At 42.8% G+C, this 22,704-nt stretch overlaps 1 protein-coding gene across 1 annotated transcript in view; it reads left to right on the forward strand.

The window, feature by feature from the left end:
* Cdyl2 (chromodomain Y like 2) overlaps positions 1–6,479 on the forward strand; it is a 192,378-nt gene extending 185,899 nt beyond the window's left edge. Inside the window, exon 7 of the mRNA XM_005073065.4 lies at positions 46–6,479. Coding sequence (XP_005073122.1) covers positions 46–204 — 159 coding nt within the window. The 3' untranslated portion in view covers positions 205–6,479. The remainder of the gene's footprint in view (positions 1–45) is intronic.
* The last annotated feature ends 16,225 nt before the right edge of the window (positions 6,480–22,704 follow it).

A 22,704-nucleotide genomic window follows, 5' to 3' on the forward strand; every position in this document is an offset into this window, starting at 1 on the left:
ACTCACCCTAAGGCTGACTAACCCAATGTGTGCATTTCCTTCCAGGTTTTAGAAGAGTCCAAATGCCTGGTCCGAAGTTTCCTGAAGTCAGTGCTGGAAGACGTGAACGAGAAGGAATGCCTCATGTTGAAGCAGCTCTGGAGCTCATCCAAAGGCCTGGACTCTCTGTTCAGCTACCTGCAGGACAAAATCTATGAAGTTTGAAGGGCCCCAGCTTCTGAGCCCCATTGCTCAAGGGTACCTGACTTCCAGTCGGGCCCTGTGTTTTTACCATCGGAGCCCAGGGTCCACCATAGCCAAGAGTTTGTCAAGGTGTGTCTTTACACCTAGGGTTGTGTTCATTCCTCGTGTCCTTTGGTTGTCTCTCATTGGTTTGATTTTGTGTAACGATGGGAAATGCAGCACCCTTGGCCTCCCCGTGTCCCTCTCCCAGCCGGCCATAGAGATTCCCAGGGTTACACCTTCCCAGGGCTCTGCCAGGCACTGCTGCCCTTTCCCCACTAGCTGAAACGCTCCACCACCATGGTCCAGAAAGGGAAGATCAGCCTCCCCTATCCTCCTGACTCAGGCTGTGACTACACAGTGCCTCCAACTTGGAGATGAGACCATCATGGTTCTCTGATTAAATGATCTGGGATCAGGGGACAATCATCTTAGGGAATTCACAGGCCAACAAGCACGTGGCTAGCACATGACTGTGTAGGCCTGTAGGCCCGGCTTCAGTTTCCTTTCCAATGCAACTCGGTGTGACTCGTAGGGCTTGGTCTTAAAACCCAACTGAGTGATTTACAAACCCAGATATTGTACATTTAGAAATGTTTTGTTAAATATATATTTTTTAAAAAATGTAAGTGGAAATTCTGATAATTTATGTGTATTATATGTAAAGCTAGTTTTGCAAAAACAGGAATTACTAGGAAATTTTTTTCTTTATTCGGATTTATTTTATTTATTTATTTTTGTTTATATATTATGAAGTCTATTGTTCACACAGATCTTATTTTCATACTACCCTGGACCAAATACTATTCAAGGTTCACGCCATTTGGTGCACTCTCACAATGAGCCATGTGGGAAGTTCAGAGATGAGAATGGAAGGATCTTTGTGGATTTAAAATGAACAACACTGTGTCAGGTCCTCTCCATGCCACTCTTACAACATGACATCAGTTCTCTAGTCTTGTTTTTAGGACAAGTCATGGTGGCATTTTTCTTTTACTCACTGTCATTAAGGAGAATCGAGGACTCTTGTCACTCAAAGCAGGACCCACTCCTTAAATGTGTAATGTTAAGAAAGGATAAGGGTGCAGTACCGTTTCAGGATGAAACATTGCCTAGGAGAGACATTCTTTTGCTCTGGGAGAGATGAGTAAATTTGGATTTCTAAGACCTTTCCTGCCATATGTATGTCAAGGTCTCGGTTGGCCTTCTGGGAGTGTTGAGAAAAAAACTCAAGTCTTGGGAGTTTCTGTAGGGTCCAAACCATTTTGCTTCCGGAAGCCTGAACAATGAATCTTTTTTTTTCTAGCTGGGAGAATACTAGGGAGCAGTATCTAGCATGGAGGTCTCCTTGCCTCAATGGCCCTGGGATACCAGAGGCCTCCAGAAGCTGGGTTTGTGGATCCAACTAAAGTTCCTGGACCTGCATGGGAGGGGGTGGGGAATTTGGGTTTGAGTGGATAAAGACAGGAAATGGAGGGGATCCATTGTGCCTGGAGCCTCAAACCTAGTTGAGAGCGTGTGCTCAGAGAAAATTAGACCATCAGGGTGCCTGGATAGTTCTAGATGTATTCCAACCTTGACCTCTGTTCTTTCTCTCCATTTCCCTCTGAGATTCCAGCCTTTCTTTGCCGTTCCTTGTAGACAATGGGATGCAGCACTGAGTTGGCCCAGTTTGTGGAGAGGAGGTGGGCTGCAAAGGGGGTTCTCTACCTGCTCTTGAATGGGAATAGCTACCCCAGTCACAAGTGGAAAGAATGTGTGGCCTTGAGCTTTGAATGACACAGGTAGCTGAATGTTTGTATGAGAACTGGCGAAATGGCCCTCTAAACAGTGGCTCCGGCATGTACTTGACCTTGTGGTCCTTAGGATGACCTTGCTTCACCCTATAGAAAGTGTTAGATGTCAGAAAGGTTCAGGAAGAAAGGAATTTCACTTCTCCATTCTCTTTCAGCCTGTGCCACCTTGGCCATAAGGAGCCTGTAAGTACAGCCACCTTGGCTGTGTTCAGTCACAGAAAAAATGGAATTGAAGTCTGTAGCTCCCTGTAGGAGCTATACATTGGGGTGTAGAGAATTAATATTGGAGAACACCTGATTCTATCAGGTGCCTGTTGTTGAACTTTCTCCATTAGATGAGTTCTCCACACCCTTAAGATGACCGTTGTCCTTGTACATCTTCACTGTTGTGCCACCTGTATAGGACCCGCCCCCTGTGCTTTCTAAACAAAGCCTGTGCTTTCTAATCAAGGTGGTTTTGTCCATAGGGAGGCAAGGGGTCAGAATTCTTTCTGGAAATGGAAGGGGATTTTTAGAAATTTCTGTTAATGGCATCTGTCTTCAATTCCTTTTGATACAGTCAGGATTGCTTTAGCTTTGGATCTTTGATGAACACCAAACCTCTGAGTGTATCAAGGACTTCGATTACTGAGGTAGACTTGATACCATTTCCAAAGTGGAATTCACACTGCTAGTTTTAAAAGATTGTTTCCATCTGATTGCATCAAGGCCTTCACCTAAGGTAGTTCTACCACCTGGGCACAAGCCATTTAGTCAGTCTGCTACAGTTCTGGCTGAACCACTGGAATGGCTAGTTTCAGGGTAGTTGTTGTGGTAGTGTGTAATTGAAATGCAGATGACCTCCAGCACATTGAGCTGGGATAGAAAGTACCAGCCCCATGATTGTGTTCAGATTATCTTAAAAGCTTTATTGAGGTAGGGTGCTGGTTTCCATCTTGTACCCTAGAGTCTCCTCTCATGAGGTCTTTCTGCTTGTCCCTTTTTTCTTCCTTGTTCCTTTCTCATGCTGTCCTTTCCTAGGGCCCAGGTAAGTCTTCAAGAATTGTAGATGGTCTTGGAAGGCCCAACTCAGAGTTCCTTTTATTTGAAAGGACAGCTATGGGTGAAGAGTAGAGAGTGCCTCTTCTGAGTCAAGATCTCTTCTAGAAAGCCACTTGGGACTCCCCCTGTCTGCCACAACCTTGGTTATGGCAACTTCCAGCATGATGGTATGGCTCTGCTAGAGTTAGATGCTTTGATCCCAGGGGACTTCTGAAGAATTATGGTTACAGTGGCCAGACCACCTCAGCACATGGAAGCCACCTTGTAATGTGGACATTCTTCTATTAAGGTAACCCTCTCCCGCTTAAAAATAAAGTCTGAGGTGAAACACGTATGCTGAGAATGAAGTAACTATGAGAAGGAAGCATAGATATGAATTAAAATCTATTCTTTGGCATAGATCAAATTGGGAATTGTCCTCTCAGAAGCATGAAAAGATGATTTTCCCATGTGAAGTTCAATATGAGGATGGGAAAATAATCGCAGTAGACTTTGAACAATGCAATTTTATCTCCAATTCCCTCTTTTACAAATAGCCTCTGCTGAATGCTGAATTGTATCCCCCACTATTAACCGCTGGTTTCAAAAAATCTCTTTTGAAGTTTGTAATTTTTTTAAAATTTGGAATTTAGTCCCATTCACACTCTTTTTCAATCTAGTTTATGTAGGAGATTTTTTTAGTAGAAAAATAGCAACATCCTCAAATCTTCCTATGGGAAAATTTAGAAGGAAGGCTCACTTCTCTCCTGTGTTTCTGTATTAAGATATTTAGATCTGTTGTATATATGAGTCAAGATGCCCTCACTAATATACACAGTATTTAAGACTCCAAATGAAACTTCTTAAGTATTTTATTTTATTCTCTGTAAATGGTTTTGTAAAATCTTGAAAATCTACACTTTGCCTTTGTAGATACATCTTTGGGGGCTTGTCTTGCATGTGTGTTTTTTGTTGTTATTGTAGCTAAGTGCTGCTTAGTTCTTTCTGCGGGTTTTGGTTGAAATGCTTATAGACTTTAATACAGTATATATATTTTCAGAATATAAACTTTTATATTTCTGTGGTAAATTAGGACATGCGTTTTAGGCAATCTTTTCCATTAATATCACTTCTTCCTTCAAAAAAAATATCTCATACTGGTTTGGTGCCAATTTTTTTTTATCAGTCTTACATTATTAAGAAATCAAGTCAGTTTTTTTATAGAAGTCATTGCGCTTGAAATCTAATTTGAAAACGTATTGAATTTGTGGAATAAGCCTTACCATTAGGTTCAATAATCCTTCTGATCTTCAAAACTCCATGTGTAGTTCAAGAACCCCCCCCATAAATTCTTACTGCGTGGCAGTTGATGGAGTTGTGAACAGAGCCTTAAGGTTATTGCAGAAATAAATAAATAAAAGGATAATACGGGTTGTTTCCTCCATGTAAGCCATGATGGTGGGCTCATTGAAGTCTGTAAGTAGCTCATGGCTAATCTGAAGTGAGTGATGGAGTTGATGGTGGCAGGGATCAAGTGGATTCCTTGGTAAATGTCTTTGGCCATAAGACTGGACCAAGGACAAGTTTTCTGAACCACTTTTATTCTGTTTTAGAGATGGTAACAGGGAGGGCTGCTGACTCATCATTTGTTCTAAACAAATGACATTTCCTGCTTCTGACCCTGGTGGGGATCCTAGGTTCCTTGTGGGTGACCTGAAAACGTCCAGAGTAGCTTAAGTCGGCACTCTCTGAGAGATGTTAGCAAAGTTTACATAAGAGTCTTACTGTATAGACAATCTGGAGTCAGTTTTTGTTCCATCATTGGCATTGCCATGTGTCCTTGGTGTTTCTGTGAGGAATTGTGTGTCAAGTCATACTAAACTGGAATTCTCCAGGATGGATATACTACTGTAGGTACAGAGCATGAGCAGCAGGCAAGCTGGTCTATCCAGGGCTTTTTCAGTGGCACAGAAATCACAGATGTTATTGGCAGTGGGTCCTATGTTTCTTGGAATCAAATAGAGTTAAATCTCAGAAATTAAATTACATGTTTTTGGTAGGTGGTACTCTAGCCATTCTCCTTATTAACCCTTGAGATAGGATCTTGAGTTCACGATTGTGTGGCTAAGCATGGGGTCCATCTCTAGGAAGTGTCCAGTCACCTTCTCAGCCATTAGCATTGAGATTGGCATGTGCACAGAATCAGTCAAAGGTCCTGACATCTAGGGTTAAGCTTCATCCTTACACCTCTTTGTTCCAACATCTAGTCTGATGCTGGAGCTTGTCAAGTTGACTCTGGGAAGTTCAGAGGGTGTAGAGTTTTCCATCCAGTATTCAGTTTGCCATTGTGCCATTAGTTCTAGCTTGAAGTTATTTTCTAATGTCTAGATTGACAAGATAGTGAAAATAACTGCCTTTCATAAAACCAGGGACCAAAGAATTCCATTATTCCAACCAAGCATGAGGTTCATAATTGTTAGGCACATCTGGGTCCAGGTGTGTGAGCTTCGTGGCACAGAGGAACCCTTGGTTCCCCCAAACTCATGCTCCCCCTGACTGGCCATGCAGAGAAGAAGTTGAGTATCTCATTGAATAGGCTCTGAAGGAGAGTTTCTGAGATTGGAACTTAGTAACTCAGGTGGGTGTTTCTGCTGTGTAGTCTCAAGTTTTTATTTACCCCATTATAAAGTGGAGCTCTGGGATCCTGCCAGATGTCTGACCACAGTAGACTCTTTCATTTACATGTGGACCTCCAGCTGAAGATTTGCAGCTAGGTCTCCAGGGATGCATCCTGTGACTGCCAGATGTCCATCTCTTTAGTTCCTCATCAAGCCATTCCATTTCCTGCTTGATAGAGCAGGAATTTTCCTCAGTGCCCCATCAGGGGATGCCCCATTCTCATTCTCATTCATGATGATGTCATTGACTTCTTAACTAATCCAGAGATGACTGATGTTAAAGAAGTGCTATTCTATTGGTAAGGCTTATTACCAAACTTCTGATAATGAAGCAGGCTACCAAATATGTATCCAGCTCACCCTAGGAGTGTTTGGGTTTGATCATGGATATAGCATACACACCAAAATCCATGGATACCTTTGCAAGTTAAGTTACTTATTTTCTTTTGCCACATTTTTATGGGAGAGTCCTTAGTTCTGGATACTTGTAAGTATGAATCCTTCATAGAGTTATATGCAGGTATATCTGGCCCATTCTCCACGTTGTAAATATTTTTCCCAAACTGGGTACAGTACTGAGGGTAATAATCTTCTGATTTATCAAATGCTGACTGTCTGGAGCAAATCGTCCACTCTTTGTGAATGGTCCTGTAACGTATATGAACATATTTCTGGGTGCCTTAGAAGTTGTATTTTCATGTGTGCTAATATGCAGTATTTATACATTGTGAGAAGCTGCTTTGAATAAAAAGATTGAAACTTCGTCTCCATTTGTTTATGTCCCTCCCATCCACCTCTCTCCCTCTTTGGTGATCTATCTGTAAAATTCACAAATGGGTTATGTAGTTTCAAAATAGAGAAGTTTCTGGATCCTTGGAGGTTGTTCCAGGGTTCCTGGCAGCCTTGGCTCCTCCATCCAAATATGTCCTGAAGCTTCTATTGTTCAGAGGCAGTCACTTGGGTAGAGGGGCAACAGTTGGATACCAGAGGTCTTAAGAATGGAGGGGACAGTTTTTCAAGGAGCTAATATGGCATTTATCCCTTCCTTGACATACTCACCATGCTCTATAATATCATGGCCCCTATCCTTAGTATACACCATCCATAGAGATCAATCTTGTACAGTTCTAGCTGCTTTGCATGGTCATCAGGATGGCTATCACTATGGATAGAGTCTTCCCATACCCATAATCTTGTTGCTTTGTCTATCACATAATGAAGACACAAATGGAGGAGAACCCTCCAGAACATGGCCTCACACACTGGGGAAGGGTATAGAAAAGAGGTAGTATCGGAAATGTTCATGGGTTTTGTGATAATGAATTTTGGGAAAGGAATTTATATAAGACCATCTACCTGTCCATCCATCCATGTACCCACTCTCCCAGATGTTCATCTACTCATCCATCCACCCATTCTCCCATTTGTACTTCTGTCAGTTTGTCCATGTACCCATTCCTCCACCCATCCACCCACCCATCCATCCATCCATCCCACCTCCCATTTACCTGTCTGTCCTTCCATCCATGCACCCACCCTTCCATCTGTCTGTCTACCCACTCACCCACTCTTTCATCTGTTGATCCATCCACTTCCCTGCTTGTCCATCCTACTGTCCACCTGTCTGCTATTCATTAATCTGTCATTTAGCTTTCATTTCAGCCCCCTTGAAAGAACCCTGTCTGGGAAGCCACAGGTTCCATGATACATAGTTGACTCAGCTCTTTTCTAAAGGAACTTGAAGTCTAGGAATATGAGAAAGGTTTAGAAGTCCTCCCCCACCCTTTTTCCTGAAATGTCAACACAGGGCTAGAGAAGGCCCATTCTTACAGCATCACAAACATACTAGAAGCTGAGAAGCAAATATAGTGTGCATTACTTAGACTCAATGCTGTTGCCTTTCAGTGTGTGTAGGTCAGTCAGCCTGGGGATCTTATTCTCTCCCCCTTTGGTTTGCTGTCACCTCTTCAGGGTAGTCACTGTGGCTTTGAATGCTTCTTTACTCTCAAGTCCTGACTCTATTCAAGATATGAAGGGGTCAAAACCAAACCTGAACAGTCCTGTGACTTCAGACTTCTGTATTTCTTCAGGAAGATAGGTTGAGACATTGTAGAAGTTTTGTAAGAATCCTTGGCCCCTCAGGCTGTCTCTTGGGTTACTTTGATATGATGTTTTATGTAAAACGCTGCTTGCCCTAACAGGACAAGAGAATAATGTGGCTGTACCTCCCTCCACAGCCACAAATAACAGCTAGAAGATGGGCAGCACACAAATTAGCAAAGATGAGATACATCAATAATAGCCCCTTTCTTCTTTTGAGATAAGGTCTCATGTATCCCAGGCAGGCTTCATATTTGCTGTATAGGCAAGGATGACCTTGTTCTTCTACTTCCCTAGTACTGACATTATAGACCTGCTTGATTATGTGGTGCTGAGGATGGAATCCAGGGTTTCCTGCACACAAAGCAAGCGTCTACCAACTGAGCTATATCATCTGCCCCTATAAAAGCAGTTCCTTTAGATCTGCTTAATGATGGGGCAGTCCTATGATCCTTGATGAAACCCTGATGAGGTTCAGTACCTTCCTGTCTCATGGGTAAAAAGTTCTCACGGTCACAAGCACTGACTCAGTTGTCGTCAGAAATAAGCATGATGCATGTTAGGTGTACTGTTCCCAACTCATCCAAGATCATCCCATCACTAACTGGCCCCTGATTGGTCTAGTTGAATGGAAAGAACAGGAAAGTCCTTACACACTAAAGTGGCAATGTATTTAGATAGGGGTTTTTTATTCTTTGAGCTTTAGAGATGTTTAACTCTTATTCTCTCATGGAATTTTATGGGTTTTTAGACTGGACAGTCCCCTGGAATTGCCAGATAGATTGTTTTTTCAATCCCCTATTCCTCATCAGCACCTTATTGGAAGTCTGTCCACTACAAACTTTTCAAACTGGGTGTCCTCCAAGTTCTAGAGATGATGTATAACCCCCTTCATAAAATGAGAGGGAAGGCTTTTCATTTATTTTCTGTTCTGTCTCACCTTCCCTTCCTTTCCCTCTCCCCCCCCCACCCCGTGTCTGTGTGTGTCTGTGTATCCTGTACTTGTTAGAGAAATCCTCTTAATTCCTCTGGGTACACAGACCACAACTAAAATCTGCCAGGCTCTTGCAGCAATGCCTATGCGTGGGCAGGTCTCCAATGAGAGGCACCTTGGAGGGTTTTGGAGATTAGGACTTGAACTTTCCCTTCAAGTGAATCAGAAAGCCCGGGAGAGTTCAGGAAGGCTTGGCCTGGGCTGACTTGCCGCTTCACAGATTTTCTCCTTTACAAAAGCAGAAGGTAGAAGCAACGGCAGCACTAGGAGGGTTGGGGAAGCTCCCTGTACCCCTGAGGGAGTTCTCCAATTTAGGGATTTACAGGAAGGTTGGTTGTAGAATCAGAGAGAAGGGTCAAGATCAGGGGGCCAGAGGCTTGAGCTTGAGCACTGACCAGATAGAACAGCTGCTGATGAGACAGGGAAGGTTCTAGGACTTGTGTTTGAAGGAGGGCTGCATGTAGGCCTGAGTGGGACTTGTGGTGGGGAAGGGCTGTGTGTAGGCCTGATTGTGGTGGGGGAGGGCTGTAGGTAGACCTAAGTGGGATTACCAGGAGCTCAGCTCAGCCTGGCCTCACAGGCACCAGGTAGGTGGTCCTACTTAGCCCAAGGGCAGCATCGCTGCTGCTGCTAGGAAGTTAAGGGACAGACAGACAGACAGACGGACAGACAGATGCACATACACACAGGTAAACCAAGGCACATACCCACAGACATGCACAGGTATGCATATTTGTGTCTGTGCTATGTATGTATTTAAATGTGACATTAACCTGTGAAACCAAATTATTTATGATATATGAAACAGCTGTTGGCATATAGTCACTTTAATCATTTAAATATGAGAGTCATATATAAATGACTAAAAGTATATTCAGAACAGTTGCTAACATTTAGTTACTATTTAATGATTTAGCAAGATTTTAATATGTATGTATTTATTTGTGATAGTATTTATACACCATACGTAAATTTGGCTATAGGTGTCATTATATATAGTTTTAAAACAGTTATTCCTACAGTAACTAGAGACATGTATATATGTGGGTATATGAGAGCTTATGTAGATGAAATTTATGCAAATTTATGCCAGGTGTATTTAAATGAGCTATGTGCATATACACTCTCTATATATTGGCACCTGGTCATTCTTTGAAGATTAAGTGAGCTTTACATATATGACTATATTAGATTATTGAAAACAAAATAGTATCCAGGCGGTGGTAGCACTAGGGAGGCAGAGGCAGGAACTCTGTGAGTTCCAGACCAGCCTGGTCTACAAGAGCTAGTTCCAGGACAGCCTCCAAAGCAACAGAGAAACTCTGTATCGAAAAACTAAAAACAAACAAACAAAAGAACAAAATAGCAATGGGTAAGCACACACACGCACGCACACGCACACACACACACACACACATATATAAACATATACACACACATATATATATAAACATACATATATATATATATAACTGAACATGTATTTGGACAGTTGGTACTGTGCTTAGAATTAATCATTGATGCTGGCAAGTGTCTGGGGCAGGGTTGGAGTCCATAGTTTGGAATTTTGCAAAAGTATTTTGGTGGACCACATGTAGGTATTGGGAATAGCTTAGAGAGCCTGGGGGCAAGCCTGGGCATTGATAAAGTTTGCTGACTTCCCAGGTAAGTCTCTGCTTCCATCCACTGAGCATTGTTTCCAAGACAAGCTTCCTATCTGTGCAGCTGGAACCATCTTGCCTCATAGTTGGGTCTCCATGTCTCCCTCATCTGTATGCAGGGCTCCCAGTCTCGTTCTCAGAATGCATTCATATTGGTGTGTGTGTGTGCCCTGATGTATCTTCCCTAAGAATTTCCATAAAGGATCCTGGCCAGAATATCTCAGACACTGAGTTTCCAAACAGATTTGATTTCTCTTCACTGTCCAAACCACTTCTAGAGACATTGGGTAAGGGATGGTCTAGGCATGCTCCTAAACTGGACCTTAAGCTGAGTTTAGAAGTGAGGATCAGATAGTCTTATCTGCATCAATTATCTAAGAACCAGAATCCAGGAACCAAGTGGACATGGAGCATAGGCTCAACAGCACAGAAAGTAGGAGGCTGAGTCCAAACACTAGAATGGACCCTGTCATCATACCCAAGGATGGGAATGGAAGGCTCTTGGGACCAGGTTTGCAGAAGAGCCTATGTACACAGAAATACACAGAAATCAATGATGCTTTAGCCCACAGAGATGTTGATTTGCATCAACAGTGGGGTGATGTGACTCAGACAAACAGCTAGAGAGATCAAAGCCCAGAGTGTTAGAGTCTTGGGTTTTATTGGAAAGGACAGTCTTGCATTAAAATCTCTTATTTGGTTTTGTCTGATGTTTCTAGTGAGGCTGGAAAGATGACTCAGAGGTTAAGAGACTACACTGCCTTTACAAAGGATCCAAGTTCAATTCCCAACACTGGGTGGCTGACTTAAACTCCAGCTCTAACCAGTGGCCTCCAAGGGCACCAGCACTCATGTATGCATACCTACACACAGGCACACATGTATGTGTATAATTAAAACTAAAAAGCAACACCATTTAGAATATGTCATTTAACTTTAGTACACTGCATCATGGGCACAAATTTCCTGGTTATGCAGCTAGGACCCCTACTGTATCTACCACAGATAATTATGAAACACATTTGAGCCAGCACAGAAAATGCTTAGAAGGTGTCTGACTCATAAGAAGTGTTCCCTGTGTCTTAACTCCCCAACATCCACTGTTATTTCTTTTTCTTAAAAGCAATGGAAATGTGGCTGAGGAATGGGGACTTGAGGGTTGGGGGAGAGCTGAGAGCCAACAAGTTTCTGAAATTGTGTCTTTAGGGACTGTTATTCAAGTTTGTGTAACTCAAGAGTGTCAGGAGACTGAAACCACAGGGAAATCCCCCAGGCAGATGGTGACTTGTGTGGGTGTAACTTAATACCCTCCCAGATTAAGGAGCAGATCATTAGAAATGACTTGTGGTGGTAAAATAAATAGCTTGGCTCTGTACATACAAAGAAACATACATATATGTGCTACTAACAGAGTGCTGACCACTGGACAAGAGGAGGGAAGGCTGGTGCTTGCCTCTGTGCTGCTGCTATGGGACAGATGGCAAGTACAGTGTGTCAAGGCGACAGGGGAGCTGATGAGTTCTAGCTTCATGGCATATATAGTGTCCCAGGTGCCACCTGTGCAGACACACTTGTTTACACTCTCATTTGCAAAGAAAGACACAAGGGCTGGCTGCTCTCTGAGCCATTTTGGTAGTAACAAGCAATGCTTACAAAGAGATGAAATTCAGACAGAAAATAGATGTTTAGTTTCCGATTCCTTCCTTCTTTCTCTTCCTCCTCCTCCTTCCTTGATATATATCTGTCTTTGTCTCTATCTCTGTCTCTCTCTGATTGTGGCTTCTTCTCTCCTTTATTTCCCCAGGTCCCTCAATCCTTCATCACATTATCATCATGACAAAAACCCTAGTATATTCTAGGAAGAGCATGCATAACATTTGGAATCAAACAGACCTGGGTTCAAATTCCATCTCCACTACTGTCAGCATCTTGTGCTGACATGGTTCTTTGGAATGCACGGATTTCAGTCTAGCTCTGCAGTGAAAATGCTAAATTTGTACTCAGTCTCTCTTTTTAAACTATCTATTTTTATTTTTAATTATCAATAAATGCATATTGATATCTGAATATGAGTGCAGGTAACCTTGGCAGCCAGTCGAGGAGGTCACATCTCCTGGAGCTGAATTATAGGTGGTTGTAAGTCATCAAATGTCAGTATTAGGACGTAAGCTTGGCTCCTCTACAATAGAAATACACACTCTAAACCACTGAGCCATCTCTCCAGCCCTTGCCCAGACTCTTAATGCCTTCATTTAATAGGAAAAAAGTCAGGGTGCAGATAGAGGGCAAATGATTTACCCAATTATATACAGAGATAAGCAACAAAGCAGGAATTTCAGTATTTATTTATTTATTTTGTACAAGACCAAAGTTTTCATTCTAAGGGATTGGAGAGATGGTTCAGTGACTAAGAGTACCTGTTACTCTTGCAGAAGATTAGGTTCTGAGAACTCACACAGTGACTCACAGTTCCACAGAATCTGAAGCTTTTTTCTGATTTCCATGGGCACCAGATATACATCGTGCCCATACACACATACAAACAAGACATATGTAGACTGAAACTTCTGCCCCGCCTAGTCCCGCAGCCATTTAGTCCCAAATAAACACAGAGGCTTATATCAATTATAAGTTTGGCCAATAACTCAGACTTCTTTTTGGCTAGCTCTCTCTTAATTATTAACTCATTTCTATTAATCTATGTATTTCCACATGATCTTAGCTTACCGGAGAATGCCTGGGTGTCCTACCTTCCTGGTAGCTACATTGTGTCTCCCTGACTCTGCATACTACCTTTGTCTATCCCTGTTTGGATTTCCTGTCTGGCTAAATCCTGCAAGTTCTTTGGCTGAAACAGCTTTTTCATCTACCAGTAAGAGAAACATGTATTCGCAGCATAAAGAAGAATCCCCCTTCATCTCATCTTTTCTGTCTAAATAAAGAGGAAGGTTTTAACTTTAACATAGTAAAATTATATATAACAAAACCACTATCAAGCAAGAATTATAGTTACAATATTTCATTAACATTTGGCAAAATTAAAAAAATGTTCTATCATCTATCCTATCTCTATTAGTCTAAAGTTTTATATGTAACTTATCTTTTATCATAACTAAGGGAAACCAAACCATAACTGTCTGTCTTCAACTCCATCAAGGATCCAGAAGGACAATATATAAACTCTAGAATTGACAGAGATATCTTGCTGCCTGGACAGTCACCCAAAGTTCACCTGTAACAATGGGGCATCCTTCTTCAGCCTATAGGCCCAGAATGTCTGACAGACTTTTTAATGAAGCAGGAACCTTGAAGAACCATTCTGTCACTTGGCACGTCCAGCAGTCACTTTTCTTTGTAACCTGCTTGTCCATTTTGAACAGCGTGCTGTCAAGCAGTCCGGGCAAGAGCAGTTTCTTGTCCAAATGGCTAAACCTGCCATGTTGAAGGCCAACTCCATAATGAGTTTCCTCAATGTCCACCTTCCTCTCTGATGTAATTGGTATTGCCAGAAACAGTTTAGAGCCTTGTCCTACAGACTCAGCAGACCCTGGTCAAACCTGGCTGGTGGTAATTTCTCTTCTGAGTGAGCAAACCTCATGACCAGTAGCTAGAAGGGTGAACAGGACAGAGAAGAACATGGCTGTTCTCCCTGTGCAGTAGCACACGAAAGCCTACTAAGAACTTAAGAATGAGGGGTTGTCTTAGTTAGGGTTTCTGTTGCTGTGAAAAGACACCATGACCATGGCAACTCTTACAAAGGAAAGCATTTACATGGGGCTGACTACAGTTCAGAGGCTCAGTTCGTTATCATCATGATGGGACATGGTGGCATACTGGCAGACATGGTGTTGGAGAGGTAGCTGAGAGTTCTTCAGCCAGATCGGCAGGCAGAGAGAAAGCCAATGGGTATGGTTTGAGCTTATGAAACCTTAAATCTCACCTCTAGTAACACACTTCTTCCAAAGAGGCCACACCTACTACATCAAGGTCACACCTCCTGATAGTTCCACTCCCTATGAGCCTATGAGGGAAATTTTCAGTGATACTATCACAATAACTCACCTTCCACAGCTTTTTAGTGACCATGATTCTAAGTCTGGCCAGGGTTTTTGAGACTGAACTCTAAGATTCATCTCTCTGGCCCAGAAAGATTTAAGCAATAGACTCTGTTGGTATCTTAGTACATATCCAAAGTTATGGTCAACAATACAAGATTCCTTGCCATCACCTTCTTTCCCCTTTTTCTAACACCATGCATTAGTGTGGCTAACAGTATTCACTAATGTTTGTGGTTTTCTATAGGGTTTACTATGTGTGTTTTATGTTCTCTGAATTTTGTCACGTGGCCACCTTTATCATTTTCCATATAAGGTATTTTTCCAGACTCCCCTGTAACTTCTCTGCTCTCCCTCTCCTCCTTATGTGTGATCTATGGGTGGTTTTTACAATACCTCCACTATCGCTGTTTCCAGAATGGTCCTCCTTTGGATCAAACAGCATTCAGGTTTTTCAGTTGGGATTCCCTCACTGAAAAGCATGCCCCTGGGTTTCCTCTGAGGATCTTGTGTCTTGTTTAGTTAATTTATCGCTATTACTGAGCAATAGTCACTGCATAGATATGTTATAGCTCATTTTAGATCCATGCCCCTAGGGAAGAGCATCTTGGTTACTTTTGTCATCACCAGGTTTTGGTGATTCTGAAAGATATTTCATGTGCAGAGTTTTGTGTAGTTGTGTTTAGCTCATTCGAGTGAATACCCAGGACAGTTGCTGGCATAACACTGTAGGAAGGTGCAGAGGATAACCCAAGATATTATTTCAGGGGTTAACTTGTCCTCCCCACCATAGTCTTGCTTGGTTTCTGCTATGAGAAGCTTGTTAGCGATAGCTCAGAGGTATTGAGGAGACTGTTTACTTGACTCCTCCTTGGCCTAGTGTCTTCTGGGAGAGGAAGTGCTCCTTCAGACCGTGAAAGTCCAATGTGCTCTGGACCTTGTTGACCATGGCCCCCGGAAAACCATGTACCCTACCTGTGGATAGGGTAGCTACCTTGGGAAAGGATGCCATGCTTTCGTTTCTCTGTCTTAATAAAGGAAGGAAGATAAGGAAGTCTTGTCCCTGGAAACATCAGCAAAGAGGTGTCTTCTCACTGTGCTGTCCTGGGGAGCTCAGCATGGAGAATTGTGCCCTCTAGATCTCAGATCTTATTTCAAGTTTTGGTTTTCTCAGCTGAGGATATAAAAAAGTTTTTCCAAATCCTCAGTAATAGCTATAACACCCAGCCCAATAACAAGAGTGGTTGGTTGTTGTATCATTATTATTACCACTGTGTAAACCATTGCTGTGATTGTCTGTAAATAATGTTGGAGCCTCAGTCAGTACACATCATGAATATGCACAATGGCCTGAGAACTATACAGATCTGCCTACTCTTGACTTCAAGAGGTCACACAGCCCGATGATGATGACATTCCTGCTTGGATCTCTGCTTTGAGTCCTAAACTCACTCCCTTCTGTAGTTGCCATGTTTAGGTTGTGATTACCATTAACCTTACTAAAAAGAAACACAATCAGAGGAATGCAGAGTACTATCCTTTTACACTTTATTTAAATCTCTCTAATGTCAAATTTTATCTATTTTTGTCTGTTTCTATATTCAGTGTAGTTTCTGGAATATTCTATGAGATATACAGGAATGTTAAAGTGAGAAAAAATGAATAGTACTTTAACATTATTGATGTGTCAATAGCCTAGAGTATCAGGGCTCCTGGGAAGGTCTTGGAACCCCTGGGGATAACTGGATCACAGTGTTGAACTGCTCTCCACAACACAGATCATCTAAGCGAGGAAGGATGGTGAGGGTGAGCATAACTTCTTTTGGGATTGCAACGGTTAGTGTCTATTCAGGATTTCTGTCTTTTGCTGTGTCAAAACACTCAGAACAAATGAAACTTAGGGGAGGAAAGGGTTTTTGACTTCAATTTCTAGATCACAATCTATCATTGAGAGACAACAGGACAGGAACTCAAGCAGGAGATTGAAGCAGGAATCAGAGGAACTCTGCTTCTTCCAGCTCATGCTTAGTGAGTTCCTTATACTGGCCAGGATCACCTGCCCAGGGAATGGTGGTACCCAAAGTGGACTGGGCCTTCCTACAACAATTATCAAGGTAATCTTTCACCCTTACAGGCCAATGTGGGTCTCAAGTGACTCAAGGCTGTACAAAGTTGGCAATCAAAACTAACTAGGGCTATGCTTCAATCCTGGGTTAGTAGTTAGATTGACTGGTGTTGTGACTGGACATTTGAACTCAAAGGAAAGTAGTTCATTGATCTGGTTTGTCCTGGTATGAGATTCATTAATAAGAAGCAGGAGCTGGAGAGAGAGCCTATGATGAGAGCCTAAGCATGGGTGTCTCAGAATGATGCTCATGACCAAGACTGTAGTGATATATTATTTGTGATTTATTAAAGTTTACTGAGGGTTGAGGATCTTTATATCCCCAAGCTATAGGGATCAGGCAGTGGTGATACACACCTTTAATTCCAGCAGCCAGAAGCTAGGAGGTAGTGGTACACACTTTTAATCCTAGGACTCAGGATTAAGAAGTAGATGGATCTCTGTGAGTCAAAGGTCACTCAAATCTACACAAGATTGAATCAGTCTAAAAGAGAAGTATAGCTCACACTGTTAATCCTAGCACTGGAGAGCTATAAAAGATAGAAACAGGTTCTTCAGTATTCTGTAGAAGGCATTCATTCTCCTGCCACACTGAGGATAAAGGATTCATTTCCAGCCACACTGAGAAGAGGCAGCAGTTTGAGACGTGGTGAAGAGCTCATGCGTGGATCAGCCCTTTCAGCCTCAGGTGATGGTAAGACTACTTTGCTTTTCTGAATTCTCAGCCAAGGTTTAATAAATCATAAATAATACATCACTACATAGTACAAGCCAAGAAGACACCAAGTGCTTGCTCATTGGTATCTCCCTATTGTTTATGATAAAACTAGAGAACCCCAGAGAACTGATTTTCCCATGTCATCCCTGGTACCCACACAGCAGGGCTGGGCTTGGAAGAGGAAGAGAGGGAAACTTCTACCTGGCTACAGCTCACTTCCATGCTTTTCCGGTTCCTGGCCTTGTCTTTCTTTCTTTTGTTAGCTTTTCTTTTAGTTTTTCTTTTAGCCAGTCTTTCTTGGTGTGGATACTCACCAAACTTCAACAGAAATGTGCAACTTGTGAGATTTTAAGCTTTGGCTGTAGCGTGATCCAGGGTGAAAACTTTTCAGTGGCACTCCCTATAGACAGTTTTAAAAAATTCAAGAATCAGCTCTGTGCCAGGCAAGAAAATACTAGATCCAGTCTGATTAAGACCGAAACTGCAGATGTCACCAGGTTTCCAGACACATGCAGTTTCTTGGTGAGTAACAATGCTAGTGTGAACTGTGACTCACCCCGCTGGGGACCAGGCAGCCTAAGGTGCTTCTTACAAGAACATCTCATTGCCCACTGCCATCTTGGCACTGTTTGAGTGGCCCTTTCCAGGGCCAAGCTGTGCTCACGGTTTGCCATGCTGGCACCCATTATAAATATGCTGTTGTTGAAGAGTGTGCAGATCTCAAGCACCTTTGGTTTTCATTTCCTGTTTGTTGTTTCAAAACCTTATCCTCAGGCTAGGGGTTAGACTGGCTGCCCAGAAAAGTCCAGAGATCTTGCTGGTCTGTTTCTCCAAGTATTGGGGTGACAGGAGCACCACCAGATTTGGCTTTTTTTTTCATGGACACTTACAGAGGATCCAAACTCGGGTCCTTGAGTTTACATGGCAGGTGCTTTTGCAACTGAGCCATCTCTGTAGATGAACAGCATTTTGTTGTTTTGATTTTTCTTGGTCACTGGAGATCAAACTCAGGGCTCGGGCTTTCAAGGGGTGCTGGTTATCTTTTGCCAACTTGACAAAAGAATCCCCTGTGAAATGGGAACCTCAGCTGAGGAACTACCTAAACCAGATTGGTCAGTGAACACGTCTGTTGGACATTTTAAAAACTAATAAGTGATATGGAAGGGACCAGCCCCCCGTGAAAAGTGACATCCTTGGACAAGTGGTTCTGAGTTGTATAGTTTGAGGAGAAAAGGAGCACCAGGAAGAACAATGGAGCTGGGTCCAGTGATCAAGGATGTTTTTAAAAAGTTTAAAGAAAAGTTTGATGCTAAATAGAGTAAAGCTCCCAACTTGTGAAAAAGAATTAAAGAAAAGCTTAAGAAATGAAGAAAAGCATTGAAAACAAAAAGTTGATGAAAATGTATTTGAACAAGAGGGTCAAGTTCCAGGCTTATCAAGCAACAGAACTTGGCAGCTTCAGCCACATGGTTCTGGCTTTAGAAAGGAGTTATATCCTTGTCTTCCACAGCTAAGGAAAGCCACTGAGTCCAGGTAGGTGGCAGGAGAGCCCCTGCATGTAGGCCTAGAGAGGTCATTATGTGAAGCTGTGAAGGTGAATCCTAGATTGCCTTGAAATCCTAAGGTATTGGAGGTGCCAGAATTGTGGGATACCTGGCAAAGAAAACTGAAGACCAATTGTGGAATCAGGCTAAGAGAGAGACTGTGTTGCAGTCAACAAAGCTGAAAGGAGGCGATCCCAGCTTCAGGTGAGCTTGGGTCTCCAGGGGGACACTCCCCAACCCCTGCCCAACACCCTTTCCCTTGAGCTTCCGGGGTAAGATCAACATAATAAAAATGGCAATGTTGCCAAAAGCAGTCTACAGATTCAATGCAATCCCTATCAAAATTCCGGCACAATTCTTCACAGACCTGAAAAGAACAATAATCAACTTTATATGGAAAAACAAAAGGCCCAGGATAGCCAAAATAACCGTATACAATAAAGGAACTTCAGGAGGCATCACCACACCTGACTTCAAGCTCTATTATAGAGCTATAATCCTGAAAACAGCTTGGTATTGGCACAAAAATAGGCAGGTAGACCAATGGAACCAAACTGAAAACCCTGATTTTAACCCACACACCTATGAACACTTGATTTTTGACAAAGAAGCTAAAATTATACAATGGAAAAAAGAAAGCATCTTCAACAAATGGTGCTGGTATAACTGGGTACTAGTATGCAGAAGACTGCAGATAGATCCATGTTTATCGCCTTGTACAAAACTTAAGTCCAAATGGATCAAAGATCTCAACATAAATCCAGCCACACTGAAACTTTTAGAAGAGAAAGTGGGAGATACTCTTCAACGAGTTGGTACAGGAGACAACTTCCTGAACATAACACCAGTGGCACAGAAACTGAGATCAACAATTAACAAATGGGACCTCATGAAACTAAAAAGCTTCTCTAAGACAAAGGACACAGTCAACAAGACAAAAAGGCAGTCCACAGAATGGGAAAAATATTCACTAACCCCACATCTGACAGAGGGCTAATCTCCAAAATTTACAAAGAACTCAAGAAGCAAGTCTCCAAAACACCAAAGGATCCAATTAAAAGGTGGGGTACAAAACTAAATAGGGATATCTCAATAGATGAGGCTAAAATGGTCAAGAGACACTTAAGAAAGTGCTCAACATCCTTAGCCATCAGGGAAATGCAAATCAAAACAACTCTGAGATACTATATTACTCCTGCCAAAATGGCGAAAATCAAAAACACTGAAGACAATTTATGCTGGAGAGGATGTGGAGAGAGGGGAACACTCCTCCACTGCTGGTGGGAGTGGCAACGCCACTCAGCCACTTTGGAAAGCAATATGGAGATTCCTCAGGAAAATGGAAATCAATCTACCACAAGACCCAGCAATTCCACTCTTAGGCATATATCCAAATGAGGCAAATTCATACAACAAGGGCATCTGCTCCACTATGTTCATAGCAGCATTATTTGTAATAGCCAAAACCTGGAAGCAACCTAGATGCCCCTCAATGGAAGAGTAGATAGAGAAAATGTGGTACATTTACACAATGGAGTATTACTTAGCAGAAAAAACAATGGAATCTTGAAATTAGCAGGTAAATGGATAGCACTGGAAGAAACCAACCTGAATGAGATAACCCAGTCACAAAAAGACAAACATGGTATGTACTCACTCATATTTGGATTTTAGACATGGATCAGGATAGTGCCAGTCTGCACTTCCACTGATAGAGAGTCTGGGAAACAGGAAAGAACCTAGAAGATATGCATAGTACCCAAGAGAAAAGAAATGAGGCAAGATCCTCTGAACAGATGGGGAACACGGCGAGGGGTAGGGGGGAGTGGGAGCTGGGAAGAAGAGAGGGGGAGAAGAGGAAGAGAGTTGGTCATGGGGGAACAGGAAGGTTGAGTGGGGGGGGGTAAAATAGGGGGAAGAGGGAATCATAGGTTAGAAGACAGATCAGGCACCAGTGTGACCTCTAGTGATCTAAAGGGATGACACCAATTGGCAAGCTAAGCAATAGTGGAGAGACCACCTCAAATGCCCATTCCTGATAATGAACTTGATGTCTATAACCATCCGGGAGTCTTCATCCAGTGACTGATGGAAGCAGAGGCCAACACCCACAGTTAAACACTGAACTGAACCCAAGGAACCCAGTGGCAGAGAGAGAGGAGCGATGAGCAAATTGGCAAAGAATGGGCTGTCAAAACCAGCAGACACAGCTAATCTGAACAGGGGAGAGCTCTTGGACCCCAGACTGATAGCGGGGAGGCCAGCCTGGGACTGATCCAGACCCCCCCCAATGTGAGAGTCAGTGAGGAGGACTGGGCAACCTATGGGGCCCTGAGCAGTGGATCAGTGTTTATCCCTGGAACACAAACAGACATCATGTGTCCATAGCACAAAGAGGGATGCTCTCTCAGCCTGGACTCTTAGGGGAGTGCCTGGACCCTACCCTGAGTAAAATGACAGACTCTAGATATCTGCTATGTGGAAGGAATTGGCAATAGGGTGGGAGGCTGGGGGGGGCATGGTGGAGGTGTACGGGAGGAGGGGAGAGAGAGGGAACTGGAATTGACATGTAAAATAAGCTATTTAAAATTAAAATAATAAAAAAATCTAAAAAATAGAAAAAAAAAAGCTGAAAGGAGATGGAGAACTGAAGAGTTCTTTGACATCAGACAGGGAGTTACGGAATTTGGAGTTTGCTCTGCTGGTTTTTGCTATTGCTTTAGTCCAGTATATCCTCACTATGCCCCCCTTTCTCCCTTTTGAAATGATAATAAATATTTTGTGCCATTGTATGTTGGAAGTATGTGGTCTTGACTGTATAGGGGCTTCCCAGTTAAGACAGTGCCTTGAGTATCAGACTCCTCTGAGACTAGACTTTGGACTTTGAAACAGTGTTGAGAATGTGATGGAATGAAGGGACTATTGAAGTTGCACTGAAAGCATATTTTGCATTATGATATGACCATAAGCCTATGCGGATCAGAGATGGTGTTTGGTAGTTTGATTAAGAATAGGTTCACCCCCACAGCTAAACACTGAACTGAACTCTGGAATCCAGTTACAGAGAGGGAGGAGTAATGAGCAAAGGGGTCAAGACAAGGCTGGAAAAACCCACAGAAACAGCTGACCTGAACAACGGGTAGCTCATGAACCCCAGACTGATAGCCGGGAAATCAGCATAGGACTGTTCCAGACCCCATGAACAAGAATGTCAGCTTGGTGGTTTGGTTAATCTATGGGGCCTCTGGTAGTGGATCAGTGTTTATCCCTAGTACACATATGGACTTTGGAAGCCCATTCCATATAGAGTGATACTCTCTCAGCCTGGACACATGGTGGAGGGTCTAGGCCCTGCTCCAAATGATATGATAGACTTTGAAGATTCCCCCATGGAAGCCCTCACCCTTCCTGGGGAGCAGAAAGGGGATGGGATAGGGGGTCGTGGTGGGCAGGGAAGGAGGGGAGGGAGAGGGAACTGGGATTGACATGTAAAATAAGCTTGTTTCTAATTTAAATTTTTTAAAAAGGAAAAAAAGAATAGGTTCATATATTTGAATGCTTAGTCACTAAGAAGTAGTACTGTTAGAAAGGATTAGGAGGTATGGTCCTGCTGGAGTAGGTATGGCCTTGTTGGAGGAAGTGTGTCACTGGGGGTAGACTTTGGGATTCCAAACTCAGTCCCCACCCTGTGGATCAGGATGTAGCCTCGGTTACTGTTCTAGCACCATGTGTGCCATTGTGCTCTGTGCCGTGCTGATAACAGTCTGAGCATCTGAAACTGTCAGCAAGCC

The sequence above is a fragment of the Mesocricetus auratus genome, unplaced genomic scaffold (genome assembly GCF_017639785.1).
Source record: "Mesocricetus auratus isolate SY011 unplaced genomic scaffold, BCM_Maur_2.0 Super-Scaffold_6723, whole genome shotgun sequence".
Lineage (NCBI taxonomy): Eukaryota > Metazoa > Chordata > Mammalia > Rodentia > Cricetidae > Mesocricetus > Mesocricetus auratus.